The following is a 17,599-nucleotide window of genomic DNA, read 5'->3' on the forward strand; positions in this document are numbered from 1 at the left end:
CACACAGCGCCGCGGCCGACGCGCATGCGCACGCACACACTCTTCGCGAGGCGACGGCACAGAGAAGCTTTCGTTTTTTGTTTTTTTTAAATAACATTATTTGTTTAGAAAGAAAGGAAACAAAACCCAAATCCCTCAGGCAGCCACCCCCCCCCCCCCGGGCGGGAGCGACTTCCCTGAGCCTGCAGGACGGGCCGGGCCCTCTCCTGCCTCCATTCCCTTTCCAGAAGCTTCCAGGGCGCAGGGGTGGGTGGGGGGAGCCAAACCACAGGCCTGGGAGAAACTCGGGAACAAAAAGCCTCCCAGGCCCCCCACCCCACGCGGGGCAGCGCGGGGCGCGGGCACGGGGCGCGGGGGTCACAGCTTCGCTCCGCCCCGGCGCCCCTGGGCTGGGGGAGGCGGAGGGGGCGGCCGCGGCCGCGGGCGGGTCGGGTCGGGCAGCGCTGCTCTGAAGCCACAGCAGGAGCCTGAAGGGAGATCCAGTGTGCGCGGACCCGCCCGGGGCTGAGCGCGCGCCCCCGGCGCCCCCCAGCCTCCGCGCCGGACAGACAGACGGGCCCCGGCCCGGCGCGCCGGCTCACATGGGCAGCAGGTGGTCGTCCCTCTCCTCCGACTCGTCCCCGAGCTGGTCGTCGCCCACGCCGCGGTAGGCGGCGGGCGCGGGGCGGGGCCTGGAGCGGCACACGAGGTCGCAGCCGTCCTGGGCGGGGGAGAAGCGGAGGGGAAGCTGGGGCGCCCGCCCGAGGCCAGCCCGGGCCGAGGAGGCCGAGGAGGCCGAGCTCCCGCTCCAGGCTGCGGGGTGCTGAACCCCACACAAGCGGCTCCCAGGCCGGTCCCAGGCCCCCGCGGACCCGCTACTCACTGCGACCAGGTTGCCCAGGTCCTGCCAGAAGGCCAGGTGCGGGAGCTGCTCCATGCCCTTGGCGCCCACCACCAGGCGGCGGTACAGGAAGCCCCCCGTGACGTAGACGGCCGCCAGGGACGCGAACCTGCGGCCAGGGGACGCCCGCTCTCAACAGGAGCCGGGGCAGCGGCTCCCGCCGGTCACCCCAGCCGCCCAGGAGGCAGCCCAGGCAGAGAAAACCAGCAGTGGAGCCGTGGCTCAGGTGGCAGAGCGCCAGCCTTGAGCACAGTGAGGCTCGGGGACAGCGCCCAGGCCCTGAGTTCAAGGCCCAGGACTGACAAAAAACAACACAAACCCCAGCAAAAATAAACACCAAACAAATAACCTAATACTGTACTGCCCTGAACACCGCCTTCCTTCCTTCCTTCCTTCCCTCCCTGGTCTTGTCTGTCTGTCCTGGGGCTTGAACTCGGGGGCCTTCTGTTCTTGCTTAAGCCTTTTCACTCAAGGCTGGTGCTCTACCACTTGAGCCACGCCCCCCACCCAGCCTTTTGCTGCTTCACTGGGTCAGAGTCACTCAGCTTTTCCCGCCCCGGCTCCCAGCCCTCAGCCTCCCACGCGGCCGGGATGACAGGCGGGAGCCACGAGGCTCGGCCGCAAGCTCGGGCCTCGCGCCTGTGGCCTGGCTCAGGCGCTCGCTTTGGGGTGGCCTGGCGGGGTGGGGGGCCGCCACTCACGTGAGCAGCAGGATGGAGCCCACGCTGAGGTGGGAGGCCTCGGGGGCGCACGCCAGCCTGCTGTCCATCTCGAAGAGGTAGAAGCAATCTTGCACTTTGCCCCGCTCCTCAGACACCGGGGTGAAATTGTCCTGGTGGGGGGACAAGGGGTCTGCATGGGACCACGCGCGTGTGCGTGCGAGGGACAGCCCCTGGGCTTGAACTCAGGGCTCTGCCACTTGAGCCACAGCTCCACGTCCCGCTGGACCACAGTCCTTCTATTTCAGCCGGGATTCCAGGCGTCACCACCGGTGCCTGGAGGGGGCTGAGCCAGGCCCCCAGTGCTCACCGCTGCGGTCCCCCCCAGCCCTCCTTCCCCAGGCCCCCAGTGCTCACTGCTGCGGTCCCCCCCCCAGCCCTCCTTCCCCAGCCCCCTCCCCCAGCGCTCACCGCGAGCGTGTGGCGGTTGCAGGAGATCATGATGACGGCCCTGCGCTGCTCTCGGCCGCAGTGGTTGTCGTACTCGTCTCCCCCCTTGTAAATCAGCATGATCCAGTTACCTGGCAGGGACGGGAGGTGGGCACTGAAGGGCCCTGGGAGGCCTGGGATGAGGGATAATTTTTTTTCCCCCTCCTCTTCTAAAGCTGGTCCTGGGGCTTGAACTCAGGGCCTGGGAAGTGTCCTTGAACTGGTTTTTGGCTCAAGGCGGGTGCTCTACCGCTTGAACCACAGCTTGACTTACAGCTTTTGGCTGGGTGAGAGGTAAAAGTGTCCCAACTGTGTCTGCTTGGGCTGGCTTTGAACCCCGATCCTCAGATCTCAGCATCTTGATGAGCTAGGATTACAGGCGTGAAGCACAGCACCTGGCTGGTGTGCCTTTGTTTAGGACAACAAAGAACCTGATGCACTTCTTGTTTTGTCAGTTGTGGGGCTTGAACTCAGGGCCTGGGCTCTGTCCCTCAGCTCTTTAGCTCAAGGCTAGCGCTCCACCACTTGAGCCACAGCGCCACTTCCGGCTTTTTCTGCTTATGTGGTGCTGAGGAATCGAACCCAGGGCCTCAAGCATGCGAGGTGAGCGCTCTACCACTGAGCCACCTGCCCAGCCCCGCGGATCGATGCACTTTTCAAAGAATACTTTGACATTTCCTCAGTGAAGGCAGCAAACATGGATTCGCGTTTTTCTGCACACATGTGAACGGCCAGCGTAGAGATTTCAAATCATAAATGGCAGCAGGGAGATGTCTACAGTCTAAAATCAGCCATGCGCACATGCTAAACGAATGAGCTTTGGAGACAGGAATATACTTTTAATTTTTCATTAAGAAAACGGGTGGAGGGGGGGGACCCAGCTACTCAGTTGGGGTCCCAGCTACTCAGGAGGCTGAGATCTGAGGATCAGCCCAGGCAAGAAAACCTGTGAGACTCTGATCTCCAATAAACCACCACCAAAAAAAAAAGGCTAGAAGTGGAACTGTGGCTCAAGTGGCAGAGCACCAGCCTTGAACAGGAAAGGGACAGTACCCAGGCCCTGAGTTCAAGTCCCAGGACCTGCACACACACATGCACGCATGCGCACACATGCACGTGTGCACACGCGCGCACACACACACAGCTAGACAATCAATGGCTGACACGTGTCATCCCAACTCCTCAGGAAGCTGAGATCTCAGGATCAGGGGTTCAAAGCCAGCCAGGGCAGGAAAGTCAGTCCATGAGACTCGTTTCTAATTAACCACCAAAAATAAAGCCGGAAGTGGAGCTGTGGCTCAAGTGGTAGAGCGTCAGCAACGGATAAAAACGCCACACGGGAGAGGTCCCGAATTGAAGCCCCAGTATTGGTACATGCGCGCGTGCGCAGATGGCTTTTCAGGCACAGGACTGGTTACTGTATGGCCGAGTCATCATTGGCCTCCTGTAACCTCAGCCACTCTAGTCCCGGGAAGTCACCAGGGTTTCTGAGCAACAGGACTTTATTATGACTTTCTTCTCATTTTTTTTTTTTCTTGGGCCGTTCCTGGGACTTGAACTCAGGGCCCGGACACTGTCGCTGAGCTTTTTCTTTTTGCTCAAGCCTAGTGCTCTAGGCCACAGCGCCACAGCTTTTTGCTGGAGATGAGAAGCGCACGGACTCGTCTCCCAGCCTGGCTTCCACGTGCGATCCTGCGATCTCAGCCTCTTGATGAGCGGGGATTACAGGCATGAGCCGCAGTGCCCGGCCCAGCTGGGGGGCCGAGCCGGGGGTGGGGGGCGGGGGGAGGGAGAGACACTCACTTCCGTTGAAGATCTGTGTCTCGTTGAGTCTGCCCACCACCGTCTCCTTGCCAGTGCTTTTGTTGATCTGCACCAGGCCGGCTCCCGAGGTGTGGTTGCCGGCTTCGCGGCACACGCGGAAGATGTAGAGGTATGAGTCTGCGCCCTGGCCCACCGTGCTCTCGAAGCTGCAAGGCAAGTGAGGGGACCGGTCACTGGTGGTCAGTCCCACGCGGCCGGCCACCTGCTCGTCTGGGTGGACCCGACCCGACCCAGCCGACCCGCTCGGTCCCCGCCTCCCAGCTCAGTTCTAGAATTCCATTTTTTTTTCCGGCTGGGATTACAGGCGTGCGCTACCGTGCCCGGCCAAGGCAGTTTCTTAAGCGGTCCAAGGCGCTCGTTTACCTTTTATTGAACAGTGGGTCCAGTCTCTTGAGCAAGGCCAGCTCCTTCTGGGATTCTTTCTCTTTTTCGCCAACTAAGTCGCAGGTTTTTTCTTCTGTCTGCCAGGATTTGTTCACCTCCATGGCCAGGAGCGCGAGCAGCAGGGTGGGCCGCATGCTTCTGGCGGAGAAGGCAGAGCGGGGGGAGAGGAAGCACACAGGAATTACGGAATAAACCAACTAGCGCCATCTTGCTGAGTCTTGCTGAGTAACTTTTAGTCTAATCCATAGGTGAGTCTTTTCAAACAGATTAGGGAAGGAAGGAGGAGGAAGGGAAACGACTTTATTATGATCGCTGTGAAACTGCTTCTTTACAGGGTTCCAAGAACAGGACTCGAACTCAGCACCTGATGCTTTTGCTCACTGGCTAGCACTCTACCATCTTAGCCCTGCCTCCAATACCATTTTTTTTGTTGGTTGTGGGGCTTGAACTCAGGGCCTGGGCGCTGTCCCTCAGCTCTTCAGCTCAAGGCGGGCGCTCTACCACTTGAGCCACAGCGCCACTTCTGGCTTTTTCTGCTTATGTGGTGCTGAGGACTCGAACCCAGGGCCTCATGCATGCAAGGCGAGCGCTCTACCACTGAGCCACCTGCCCAGCCCCTCAACACCGCTTCTTTACAGTTTGGAGAGTTACTGAGATTAGCTGGCTCATTATGCAAAATGTAATGCTAGTTGGAAAGCAGAGCTTAAGGAAGCGGCCTTACCCAGGGCCAAATGGAATATTACGGTCTGAAAACATTTATTCAGATGCAAAAGAATCCAACTGGAACACTCTGGGGTCCTAACTTTTCCTTTCAATGGAACACTCTGGGGCCCTAACTTTTCCTTTCAAAATTCCAGGATCATCTAACAGTCTCTTTACATAGTCATTGTAACAATGGTAAACAGAAACATGGCCTACTATCTCAAAGCGTGTGTGTGTGTGTGTGTGTGTGTGTGTGTGTGTGTGTGTGTGTGTGTGTGTGTGTGTGTGTGTGTGTGTGTGTGTGTGTGTGTGTGTGTGTGTGTGTGTGTGTGTGTGTGTGTGTGTGTACTGGAATTTAAACTCATGGCCTCCTGCTCTCACTTGGCTTTTTTTCTTTGCTCAAGCGGGTGCTCTACCACTTGAACCACACCCCACTTCCAGCTTTTTGCTGCTTAACTAGAGAAAAAGTTTCACAGACTTTCCTGCCCAAGCTGGCTTCAAACTGCGATCCTCGGGTCTCAGCCTCCTGAGTAGCTGGGATTACAGGCGTGAGCCTGGTGTATGGTTTGTGTTTCATGTCCTATTTCCCACAATCCAATGGGGCAAGTCATGTGATTTCCTGTGCCATTCACTACGGTCATATTAATACAGAATTGCAGACAATAACCAGGGCTAACTGAGGGCCCCACGGATGCTCAAAAACACACGTAAAGGGACCCAGCGTGTGAGAACAGGACTTAGCAAGAGCAGCAGTACTCGGTCAAGCACCGAGGAGCACCGAGCATGGATGAACCAAGTCATCTTCGCAGAAACGCTAAGCAGTTCTGCAGGGATCGTGGTACGGGGTGAGCTCAGTACACAACACCGCTCGTGAGTCAGCGGAACTCATGATCCACGCGCAGCCAGCGCACGCAAGTTCTACCATGAGTATGTTCTGGAAACGAGAATCAAGGAGCAAACTCACATGCTGCCTGGGTCGTTTGGTTTTCTTTTTTCCTCGCAGGAAAAGGGGAAGTGATCGTTCCCAAGGCTCTCGGAAGGAGAAGAAAGAACTCCAACTCTTAACTTCCCAAGCCTCCCTTGGCTCAGTATGGACGCAGCAGCCCGCGTTTCTGGAGGAAGAAAGCTTTGTTAGCTAATTGCACACGCCAGATGCCTCAGGTCCCAAATTTCAAATGCTCCCATTTTGGGGTTTTGAGATCTCCTTGCCACTCGCTCGCCCTGGGTCTCCCCAACCATTTCTGGGGAGCGCGATCTCACCAAATGCTGTGTTCTTTGGCCTTAAAGCGAATGCAGAGCAAATCTGCTTCCTGTTCGAGGTCTGTGGGTTAAGTGGAAGGGGGGGTGTAAGCGCTACTTTGCTCACTTAAGATTTGGGTTGTGTTCATTTTGGGGGTGGCAGGGCAGAAAAAGGAGGTGCTAGATCCCCCTCGATTTTAAACGTGAAGAGGGTTGCACGTGAACTTTCCCAAAGGGGAAGTCAGTTGGGCAAGTTGGGAGGATTGTTGTACACACAGGTGTACAACAACGATCAGGGACAGAGAAAGACCAGAGGTGGGCGGGCCTCTCTTAATGTCAGATAATTAAGATTTGAAACAATATTCCCAAGGTGCCAGTCCCTGTCTGCTTGTCCCGGGGCTTGAACTCGCGGCCTGGGCGCTGCCCCTGAGCCTTTTCCCCAGCCTCCACCACCTGAGCCACGGAGCCACTTCGGGCTTTCTGTTGGCTCCCTGGAGAGAAGGAGTTTCTGGGGCTTTCCTGCCAGGGCTGGCTCTGAACCACGGAGTCCCCTGAGTAGCTGGGACGCAGGGCGGGTGCTACCAAGCCTGGCTTCCCTGCTGTTCACGTGGTGTCCTGCAGACAGGTCGGTGTGGCCTGGCAAGGAAACTATCTCCTTCCCCCCGGTGGCCTGCGGGGGGGGCCCACACCCCAGACCTCAGAGGAAGAGGGGCCTGCTGCTCCTCCCGCCACCCCGACCACCTGCCCCAACCCCGCCCCGACTCCCCTGCACCCCAACTACCACTGCCAACTGCACCCTGACTCCACTGCACCCCAACTACCACCCCAAACCCTCTGTACTCCAACTACCGCCCCAAACCCTCTGCACCCCAACTCCTCTGCACCCCAACTACCACTGCCAACTGCACCCTGACTCCACTGCACCCCAACTACCACCCCAAACCCTCTGTACTCCAACTACTGCCCCAAACCCTCTGCACCCCAACTACCACTGCCAACTGCACCCCAACTACTCTGCACCCCAACTACCGCCCCAAACCCTCTGCACCCCAACTACCACTGCCAACTGCACCCCAACTACTCTGCACCCCAACTACCGCCCCAAACCCTCTGCACCCCAACTACCACTGCCAACTGCACCCCGATTCCTCTGCACCCCAACTACTGCCCCAAACCCTCTGCACCCCAACTACCACTGCCAACTGCACCCCAACTCCTCTGCACCCCAACTACCGCCCCAAACCCTCTGTACTCCAACTACTGCCCCAAACCCTCTGCACCCCAACTCCTCTGCACCCCAACTACTGCCCCAAACCCTCTGCACCCCAACTACTGCCCCAAACCCTCTGCACCCCAACTACCACTGCCAACTGTACCCCAACTACCACTGCCAACTGCACCCAGACTCCACTGCACCCCAACTACCGCCCCAAACCCTCTGCACCCCAACTACTGCCCCAAACCCTCTGCACCCCAACTACCACTGCCAACTGCCCCCCAACTACTGCCCCAAACCCTCTGCACCCCAACTACCGCCCCAAACCCTCTGCACCCCAACTACCGCCCCAAGCCAACTGCCCCCCAACTCCTCTGCACCCCAACTACTGCCCCCAACTCCCCTGCACCCCGACCCCCTCCACCCCAAGTACCGCCCCAAGCCCTCTGCACCCCGACTCCCCCGCACCCCAACTACCGCCCCCCCCCCCGGCCCGCATCGCCCGCGCCCCGTGCGGGGTGGACGCGGAGCCCCCGTGCCTCCCCCCTCCCGCCCCCCCGCCTCCCCCTCCCCCCCGCCTCCCCCTCCCCCCCTCCCTCCCCCTCCCCCTCCCCCCCCGCACTCACGCGTGCGCGCGCCCCGCTCGGACCCGCGCAGCCTCCCCGCGGGCGCGGCGGCGGCGGCGGCGCCGGCCTCGAACCCCGGCGCGCGGCTGCTGTCAGAGCCCGGCGCCCCCTCCCCTGCGCGCCGCCGAGCTTCACCCCCGGAACCGGAAACCGGAAGTTCCGAGCCGCCGCCGGCGGGCCACGGCGCCTCCCACCGGACCCCGCGCCGCGAGGCCGCCGGAGCCATGCTTCCGGTCTTCCGGGCAACGCCAGCCGCTGATTGGGCTGAATCCTAGGGCCTTAGCTCCGCCCCGCCCCGCCAGCACCAATCACGATCGAGACTGGCAGGTTGAGCGTCGTCTTTGCGGGTCCCTCGCTAACCAATAGCGTGCCGGGGTCCCGCCTCCCTGAACTCTCGCCTCTCATTGCCCCAGTCCCGCGGGGTTACGACGTCCGTCAGCTTCTGATTGGTCCTATTGGAAAGGGCAGGGACGGCGGAAGCGGAAATACGCAAGGCCGCCCTTGGCGCCTGCCGGGAGTTGTAGTCCTGGCGTCCCGCGTTCTCCCGGCGCCGCCCGGCTCGGCCTGTGGGCGGCGCTGCGCAGCCGCGGCCGTCGGGCTCGCGGCCCGTGCGGGGCCCGGGCTGAGCTCAGGCCCGGCGCCGACCTCGGCCCTGCGGCCCTCGGGGAGCGGCAGCGCCCGGGCCCCGGCGCCGCGTCCGGCCTCCGGGTGGCTCAGGGCGAGCCGAGGCCGCGGCCTCCCCTCCGGGCCGGCCTCGGACCCCGGGCCCCGGCCCCGGCCTCCCCTCCCCGCTGGCCCCGGCCCCGGCCTCCCCTCCGGGCCGGCCTCGGACCCCGGGCCCCGGCGCACGCGGGGTTTGGCTTCTGAGGCTTCTTGACAGGGAAAAAAAAAAGTCGGAATCGTTTTCTAGAAACGCCCGGGAGGCTGGGGCTGAGGCCTGGGGTCCGAGGCCCGGGGTCGGAGGCTGGGGCTGAGGCCCGGGGTCCGAGGCCGGGGTCCGAGGCCAGCCCGGGAGGCCGGGGTTCGAGGCCGGGGTCCGAGGCCGGGGTTCGAGGCCGGGGTCCGAGGCCGGGGTCGGAGGCCGGGGTTCGAGGCCGGGGTCCGAGGCCGGGGTCGGAGGCCGGGGTTCGAGGCCCGGGGTCGGAGGCCGGGGTCCGAGGCCGGGGTCCGAGGCCGGGGTCGGAGGCCGGGGTTCGAGGCCGGGGTCGGAGGCCGGGGTTCGAGGCCCGGGGTCGGAGGCTGGGGCTGAGGCCCGGGGTCCGAGGCCGGGGTCCGAGGCCAGCCCGGGAGGCCGGGGTTCGAGGCCCGGGGTCGGAGGCTGGGGCTGAGGCCCGGGGTCCGAGGCCGGCCCGGGCAGCAGCCTCCAGTGAACCAGCAAAAAGCCAGAGTAGAGCCGCGGCTCACATGGTAGAAGCGCCAGCCTGGAGAGCACAAAGCTAAGCAAGAGGTCAAGGCCCTGAGGGCAGGTCCCAGGACAGGCACACAGACAGACAGACAGACAGATACATGGACACCGACACACACACAGACACACAGAGACATTCCTGTCTCTTGTCCGCCTCCCGTCCTCTCTCAGCCCGGAAGGACTCACGGAGCTATTCACTGTGTGTGTGTGTGTGTGTGTGTATACGTGTGATTAAGATCAGAAAGGAGGGGCCGGGCGCTGGTGCTCACGCCTGCAATCCCAGCTACTCAGGAGGCTGAGATCTGAAGCTCGAGGTTCAAAGCCAGGAACGAGTCCATGAGATGCCTCATTTCCAAATGAATTATCAAGAAGCCAGAAATGGTGCTGTGGTTCAAGTGGTAGAGCACCAGCCTTGAGAAAGCTCAGAGACAATGCCCAGGCCCTGAGTTCAAGCTCCAGGACAGACAGGCAGAAAGGAAGGAAGGAAAGAAGGAAGAAAATTTGGTATATGGTAGAGCATATGATTTTAGGCCTCAGGTAAATTCTTTTCTACTCATTCACTTTTTTTTGTGTGCTGATACTGGGTAGGACTTGAACTCAGAGCCTGGGTACTGTCTCTTGTTTTTGTTTTGTTGGTCGTGGGGCTTGAATTCAGGGCCTGGGCACTGTCCCTGAGCTCTTCAGCTCAAGGCTGGTGCTCTACCCCTTGAGCCACAGTGCCACTTCCAGTTTTCTGGTGGTTCATGGGAGATCAGAGTCTCAGGGACTTTCCTGCCTGGGCTGGCTTTGAACCGTGATCCTCAGGTCTCAGCCATCTGAGCAGCTGGGATTACAGGCGTGAGCACCAGCGCCCGGCTGGTTGCTGTGTGTACCCTAGCAAAGGGGCTTTGTGGAGGGTTTGTGGTGGAGAGCACTCGGCTCCCCGGGTGGGTGGGTGCCCAGGGCCGCGGCCTGAGCGCTGAGCTCCTCCACGGGGAAACCACATTCTGTGGGATGAGGGGTCTCATGGAGGAGCGTGTCCACCAGCCGTGGGGTGGGGTTCCCGAAGTCTCCACGCACCAGTGCCTCAAAAAAATGAAACCAACTAACACGAAGGTCCTGTATCCGTGGCGCACACCTGTAATCCCAGCTACCCAAGGGGCTGAGATCTGAGGATCGCCAGCTTTTCTGCCCTGGCTGGTTTCGAACCACGATCCTCCTGACTGGGCGAGAAGGAAGAATGACAATGGCAGGGTATCTCCTCCTTGAACAGGACTGAGAGGCCGGATCCGATTTATCTTCCTGGGAATTCACTTCCACGGAAGTTGGCGATTCATTCGGGGCGCGGGGCGGAGCTCAGGAGAAGGGAAGGCGGTAGCTCTGTCTGTGGATGAGGCTGGGAAGGGCAATGCGGGTTCTCACAGCGTGGGGAAGGACAGCGATGTGGTCCGTGGACGGCCGGGATTATATACGGTCACACCTGCACGGGAGAGCACAGTGCACAGCCAGAAAGCAACGCGAAATCCAGTGCAACGCTGCTTTCCTTCTGCTCATTGTGGGGTCTAGTGTTCTTGTGTTTTCAGACCTGGATTGCATTAGTAGGTAATTGGTTTCATGTTGTACCAGTCCTGGGCCTTGAACTCAGGACCTGGGCGCTGTCCCTGAGCTTCTTTGGCTCAAGGCTGGCGCTCTACCACTTGAGCCACAGCGCCACTTCCGGCTTTTTCTGCATCTGTGGTCCTGAGGAATCGAACCCAGGGCTTCATGCATGCAAGGCGAGCACTGTACCACTGAGCCACCTGCCCAGCCCTAGTAGGTTATTTATATGTATATGTATTATTGTTGTTATTATTATTATTATTGTTATTGGTGTTCTGGGACTGGAACTCTGGGCCTGGGCACTGTCCCTCAGCTCTTCAGCTCAAGGCTGGCGCTCTACCACTTGAGCCACAGCACCACTTCCGGTTTCCTGCTGGTTTCTTGGAAATAAGTCTCACAGACTTTCCTGTGTGTGTGCTGGCCTCCAACTGCAATCCTCAGATCTCAGCCTCCTGAGAAGCTGGGATGACAGGCGGGAGCCGCCAGAGCCCGGTACTGGGATTATGTTTTTATCCTCAGAGTCTATTGAGAATGACTTGAAAAATGTAAAAAACAAACAAACAAATGAGGGAATGGAGAGAGAGAATGCTAAGAAAAAGTGGTTTATTTATCAAGTCATCATCATCATCATCATCATCATTATTGGTGTCCACCATGGGGCTTGAACTCAGGGCCTGAGCGCTGTCCTTGATTTTTATTTTGCTTATGGCTGGCGCTCTACCACTTGAACCACAGCGCCACCTCCAGCTTTTTTGCTGGTTCACTGGAGATAAAGAGTCTCATGGTCTTTCCTGCCTGGGCTGGCTTTGAATCGCGCGTCTCAGACCTCTGCCCCCTGAGTAGCTGGGATTACAGGCGTGAAGCATTGTGCCTGGCTATCAGATCTTCAGAGATATAAAACATATATATATATATATATATATATATATATATATATATATATATATTTGAAGAGTTCCTGTGAAGTTCTGAGCGCAGGGACTCCGGGGCTCACTCAGCCCGTCCTCAAGAATTTTCGTGGACTGTGGGAATGGCAAGAAAAGACAGTTAATACAGACTTAGGGTTCACGAGTATATAGTATTCCTTTCTTTAAATCAGGGGAGCAGGATCTATGGAAATGCACTAGGATTTACTCTAAAAAGTGGATCTTTTCTCTCTCTCTCTTTTTGATCAGTCCTGGAGCTTGAACTCAGGGCCTGGGCGCTGTCCCTCAGCTCTTCAGCTCAAGGCTGGCGCTCTACCACTTGAGCCACAGCGCCACTTCCAGTTTTCTGGCGGTTCATGGGAGATCAGGGTCTCATGGACTTTCCTGGCTTGGAAGCTCCATTCTCAGCTCTCAGCCCCCTGAGTAGCCGGGAGTACAGGCGTGCACACCAGATGCCTGCCTGGTCCATGAAGGAGGATGTGTGGGAGACCCGGCCGAGGGCCGGGGCGTGAAGGACTCACCGTTGCTGCAGGGGGCGTTGTACTCAGCAACAGCAAACTCGTCTGCAAAATGAAGGGAAGCTGTTATTATGTGGTGTTATTGACGGAGTGCTGGTCATGTTTGATGGGGTCGTGGGGCTTGAACTCAGGGCCTGGGCGCTGTCCCTCAGCTCTTCAGCTCAAGGCTGGCGCTCTACCCCTTGAGCCACAGCGCCACTTCTGGTTTTCTGGTGGTTCCTGGGAGATCAGAGTCTTCCAGACTTTCCTGCCCGGGCTGGCCTTGAACTGCGATCCTCAGACCTCAGCCTCCCGGGTGGCTGGGACGCCAGGCGGGAGCCAGGGGCGCGGGGCTGGAAAGCCGTTATCCCATGTACCGAATGGCGCCAGAGCCTCCCCCCACGCGCGATTCTCGCGGTCAGAGGGCTGCGCACACTCACCCGTCTCGTAATAGTCGTAGACCTTCACCACGGCGGCCTTCAGGTTGCTCACGGGCACGTCCTGCGCGACCTCGAAGGCCAGCTTCACGGTCTCTCTCGTCACCTACGGCAGAAACCACCCGCCAGTGCCTTCTCTCCATGCCAGCCCTGGGACTTGAACTCAGGACCTCACACCCACAATTGGCCTTTTCCCCCTCAGGCTGGCGCGCTACCACTTGAGCCACGCCTCCAGCCGCGTCCAGCTATTTCGCTGGGTTCCTTGGAGATCAGAGTCTCGCGGGCCTTCCTGCCCAGGCTGGCCTCGGCCCGCGATCCTCCGCTCTCAGCCTCCTGAGCAGCTGGCAGGGCAGGCGTCAGAAGCTGAGCTGTTTCTCTACCTGAGCGGCGCTCGTCCGAACAAGGCTCATTTGAATATTCAAAGCTGCTCATTTGCATACCACTCATTCAAGTCGCCTCAGCTTTTTCACTCAGGCTGGCGCTCTACCCCCTGAACCACACCTCCACGTCCGCATTTTGCTGGCTCGCTGGAGTTCGCGCTCTCCTGGAGCTCCCCGCCCCGCCTGGCGCTGTGTCAGCGTGTGAGCTGGGGGGGGGTCCCCCCAGCTCCTGCCTGCCTCCCCCAGGCGAGGCCCGGACTCCAGGCCTCCGAATCCCCCGCACGCGTGCGCGTCTCCCCCGTGCGCCTGGCGCTCACCTTGTCCAGGTAAATGAGGACGTGGTTGCTGCTGACCTCCGTCCGGCTCACGGCGTTGGATCGCTCAAGCTGCAGAGAAGCAAGACACTGAGTCTGGGGGGCCTGGGAACCCCGCCAGGCCCTCACACTCATTGTTTATGAGCAGAGAATAAAAAATGCACGCCTGCAGTTTATGTACATACAGCGATGCATGCTCATCCATGATGGATGCGAAGAAAACAGGAGCCGGCCCCGGTGGCTCCCGCCTGTCAGCCTAGCTACTCAGGAGGCTGAGAGCCGAGGATCGTGGTTGGAGGCCCGTTCCTAAAACTCTCATCTCCCATGAGCCAGCAAAACCCAGGAAGTAGAGCTGTGGCTTCAGGAATAGGCTTGAGCAAAAGGAGCTCAGGGACAGCACCCAAGCCCTGAGTTCAAGCCCCAGGTCTGGCACACACACAAAAAAGAGCAAAATATGGAAAGAAATTTGGATGAAATTCGGGCCATGTCTGCGGGGCTCAGGACTTGTTCTGTAAATTGACTTTTCTGAAGAACAGGGAAGAAAATGTGCCAGGCTGGGGGACTCACACACACATATATGGAGGTTCAGTTCAGTATTTCACTGCTTTTCTTCTGACGCGTCTAACCTCAATTCAAAAGCAGGGCACTGCTCACAATCGCCCACCTGTAGTCTCGGCTTCTCACAGCATGCTGTGGGCGCTCGAACAAACACGCCCAGTATTCATGAGTTTGGAGAAACTGGAAGTCTTTCTCGGAAGTTGATGTAATAGTTGTGTGTGTGTGTGTGTGTCTATGTGTGCATGCACACACACCCTGAGTCTTAAACTCACAGCCTTGTACTGTCCCAGAGATTATTTTGTTCAAGGCTGGCGCTCTACCACTTGAGCCACAGCTCCACTTCCAGCTTTTTGGGGGTCCATGGGAGATCAGAGTCTCACAGACTTTCCTGCCCTGGGCTGGCCTCGAACCACGATCCTCCGATCTCAGCCTCCTGAGCAGCTGGGATGACAGGCGTGCGCTACTGGTGCCGGGCTGGATGTAGTTGTAGTTGAATCTAGAGTCTGGTCTGGGTCTGGGGACAGAACAAATGGCCCACGGCCAGGACCGGAAGGACCCACCATTTTCACGGTGGCCTTCATGGGGCTGAAGCCGGACAGCATCTTCACGTCAACGATGGCCATGTTGGAGGCAGGCCGGGTCCCGACGTAACTAAAGTGGGAAACGAGGAGTTAGGTGATTTCTGTGTGTGTGTGTGTGTGTGTGTGTGTGTGTGTGTGTGTGAGACACAGTCCTGGGACTTGAACTGGGGGCCTAGACGCTATCCTTGAGCTTTTGTGCTCAAGGCTGGCGCTCTACCACTTGAACCACAGCGCCACTTCCAGCTTTTTGCTGCTCCATTAGAGATGAGAGTCTCACGGACTTTCCTGCTCAGGCTGGCTTCGAATTGTGATCCTCAGATCTCAGCCTCCTGAGGGGCTGGACGGCAGGTGTGTGCTCCAATGCCTGGCATGTGTGTGAGTTCTAATCCCAAGTAGATGACGTTGCGTGGGGTTTGAGATTTGTTCCGTGGCAGCAGGAACCATCACTGGAGACCCTCACTGCTTTGTTCTGTGCAGGTTTGCAGACAGTCTCTCTCTGATCTGAGCAAGTGGCTCCTGCCTGTCATCCCGGCTACTCGGGAGGCTGAGATTGGAGGATCGCAGGCCGAGGCCAGCCTGGGCAGGAAAGTCCGTGAGACTCTGATCTCCCAGGAACCACCAGAAAACCGGAAGTGGCGCTGTGGCTCAAGGGGTAGAGCGCCAGCCTTGAGCTGAAGAGCTGAGGGACAGCGCCCAGGCCCTGAGTTCAAGTCTCACACACACACACACACACTGCGAGCACCCAGTGCCCGCCTTGCTTCCTCCCTTCCCGGATCCTCACCTGACGTTGAGCACCAGGCGGAAGCTGGTGTGAGCCTTCGGGCCGTCGCACGTTGGGGGGTCCGTGTGCACCTCCAAAGTGAACGGGAGATCTTCCTTCCCTGGGAGGATGTTGTATCTCAAGGATGTCTACGAGACACGAAGGCAGAAGTCCGTCGGGCTTGGGCCTCCGAACTCCTCAGGCCCGCCCACACCCGTAGCGCACGCCTGGCATCCCGGCCACTCAGGAGCCACAAAGCCCAGCCCAGGCAGGAACGTCTGTGAGACTCTCATCTCTCATGAACCAGCAAAAGGCTGGAAGAGGGCTGTGGTTCAGGTGGTAGAGCGCCAGTGTTGAGTGGAAAGGCGCAGCCCCCCCCACCCCCCCCAGGCCTCACCTGGATGAAGACGCAGCCTTGTCCCGACACGGACAGTTTGTATTGTCCTGGGACCCGTGGCAGAGCGGCCTGCTGTAGTACCAGCCGGTTCTGATCGTTCACCTGGAACTGTTCGGAGAAGTCCAGGCCTTGCACGCTCACCTGCACGGCCTTACCCGTCCTGGAGAATGTGGCCGCCCCGTAGCGGGACAGGGCCTGGAGAGCCACCACCGTGTCCTGAGGGAGAGATGGGGGGGCGCTCAGGCGGGGCCAGGGCGGGGGGTGTTCCTTGTGGGATTCGTCCCCATTATGATCGCTTCCCTGTTACGTCACTCATCATGAGTCACTACGATCCCCGTTAGCATTTATTATCCGTTACTTTCATCCTCATCCTTGTTGTTCTTAATTATTCCTAAGTGCCGGTAGTAGAACTTGAACTCAGGGCCTGGGCGCTGTCCCTCAGCTCTTTCACTCAAGGCTGGCGCTCTACCACGTGAGCCATAGCGCCACGTCTGGTTTTCTGGTGGTTCATGGGAGATCAGAGTCTCACAGATGCTCCTTGGCCTTGACCCGCGATCCTCCGATCTCAGCCTCCTGAGTGGCTGGGATTCCAGGCGGGAGCATCAGCGCCCCGCTTGGCTTCTGGGTTTTATAGGGTCTTTTCTCCTCCCCTTTCCTGCCCCTCCCGGCTTCTCCCTGCAATCACCCTGGTCTCAGGCACCGAGTTCCAGTACCCAGGGAGGGGGGAGCAGTCACCTGCGTGGAGGAGAACCCGCCCTGGGCATTCTGCTGCTTCGTGAGCCACCGGACCACCTTGGTGGCGGTGGTCAGGGCGTCGGGGCCCGGGGCCGGCCGGGCCGTGAGGAGGGCGAGCAGGACATAGGACGTCATTTCCACCTCGACGGAGGGGGCCTGCATCTGGAACCACCGCCCCACGGGCGCGCTGGGCTTCTGTGGCCGTGTCCAGTGCATCGAGTCCCCTGGGCGGCAGGAACAACGCTCGTCAGGGCCTGATCGGAACTGTGGGAGCCGGGCGCTGCAGCGCACGCCTGTCATCCCAGCCACTCAGGAGGCTGAGATCTGAGGATCGTGGTTCGAGGCCAGCCGGGGCAGGAAAGGCCGTGAGACTCTGATCCCCCGTGAACCACCAGAAAACTGGAAGTGGCGCTGTGGCTCAAGGGGTAGAGCGCCCGCCTTGCGATAAAGAGCTCAGAGACAGCGCCCAGGGCCAGAGTTCAAGCCCCACGACCGACAAAGTCAGTTTTAAAGAAGCTGCGTGTGAGTGAGTCCCACTTGTAATCCTAACTGGGAATCTGTAGGGTTGAGGTTCAAAGCCAGCCCAGGCAGAAGAGTTGGTGAGACTCCATGTTCGGTGAGCCAGCAAAATGCTGGACTGGAGGCGTGGCTCAGGTGGGAGAGCGCCCAGGGGTAAGCAAGAAAGCCGAGAGAGGGCATGAGGCTTAGGGCTTATGCTCTGGTACGAGAATGTACTAAACTCAAAGCAAAGCAAGAAACGTGACCCAAGAGTCACAGGTGGAAATTGCTCCGTCAGTTTTGAGGGAATAATCTGATATATCATACAGCCCTGAAAGCTGCTGGGCGGAGGTTAGCAGAGGCGGGGGCAGGGACCCGGGGCAGGGCGGCATTACTGCGGAGGACGTGGGACGGATGGACTCTCTCAGGAGTGTCCCTACCTTCATCATTTTTATGTGTTGTCAGTTGTAGGATTTGAACTCAGGGCCTGGGTGCTGTCCCTGAGCTGTTTTTG

At 59.2% G+C, this 17,599-nt stretch overlaps 2 protein-coding genes across 5 annotated transcripts in view; both read right to left on the bottom strand.

The window, feature by feature from the left end:
• Positions 1–72: 72 nt before the first annotated feature.
• On the bottom strand, positions 73–8,254 carry LOC138835350 (cation-dependent mannose-6-phosphate receptor). Of its 4 annotated transcripts, none has more exons than XM_070033951.1 (9): positions 8,020–8,091; positions 6,199–6,259; positions 5,903–6,050; positions 4,216–4,374; positions 3,832–3,998; positions 2,011–2,120; positions 1,582–1,712; positions 863–989; positions 74–700 (listed from the first exon to the last, which is right to left on the bottom strand). In XM_070033951.1, exons 4-9 carry the CDS (start codon positions 4,368–4,370, stop codon positions 578–580), a joined length of 813 nt encoding a protein of 270 aa, XP_069890052.1. In that variant the 5' UTR covers positions 4,371–4,374; positions 5,903–6,050; positions 6,199–6,259; positions 8,020–8,091; the 3' UTR covers positions 74–577. The 4 variants fall into 4 exon arrangements, with proteins under 4 accessions (XP_069890051.1, XP_069890052.1, XP_069890053.1 ...); XM_070033952.1 differs by lacking the exon at positions 8,020–8,091 and adding an exon at positions 6,631–6,779; XM_070033950.1 differs by lacking the exon at positions 6,199–6,259 and having other exon boundaries at positions 73–700; positions 4,216–4,371; positions 8,020–8,254.
• Positions 8,255–11,588: 3,334 nt separating this feature from the next.
• LOC138835352 (alpha-2-macroglobulin-like) overlaps positions 11,589–17,599 on the bottom strand; it is a 42,742-nt gene continuing 36,731 nt past the window's right edge. Inside the window, exons 29-36 of the mRNA XM_070033953.1 lie at positions 16,588–16,811; positions 15,853–16,068; positions 15,477–15,604; positions 14,675–14,765; positions 13,560–13,628; positions 12,866–12,968; positions 12,450–12,491; positions 11,589–12,024 (exon numbers count right to left, since the gene is read on the bottom strand). Coding sequence (XP_069890054.1) covers positions 12,008–12,024; positions 12,450–12,491; positions 12,866–12,968; positions 13,560–13,628; positions 14,675–14,765; positions 15,477–15,604; positions 15,853–16,068; positions 16,588–16,811 — 890 coding nt within the window. The 3' untranslated portion in view covers positions 11,589–12,007. The remainder of the gene's footprint in view (positions 12,025–12,449; positions 12,492–12,865; positions 12,969–13,559; positions 13,629–14,674; positions 14,766–15,476; positions 15,605–15,852; positions 16,069–16,587; positions 16,812–17,599) is intronic.

This window comes from Dipodomys merriami, unplaced genomic scaffold (assembly GCF_024711535.1).
Source record: "Dipodomys merriami isolate MVZ:Mamm:240054 unplaced genomic scaffold, mDipMer1.0.p SCAF_233, whole genome shotgun sequence".
Lineage (NCBI taxonomy): Eukaryota > Metazoa > Chordata > Mammalia > Rodentia > Heteromyidae > Dipodomys > Dipodomys merriami.

Coding starts and splice junctions, on each gene's coding strand:
- LOC138835350 (XM_070033949.1), bottom strand. CDS start 8,245: ATGGCTCCGGCGGCCTCGCGGCGCGGGGTCCGGTGGGAGGCGCCGTGG. Junction 3,999..4,215: donor GACCCACTGTTCAATAAAAG/GTAAACGAGCGC, acceptor CTTGCCTTGCAG/CTTCGAGAGCACGGTGGGCC. Junction 701..862: donor ACCTGGGCAACCTGGTCGCA/GTGAGTAGCGGG, acceptor TCCCCCGCCCAG/GACGGCTGCGACCTCGTGTG.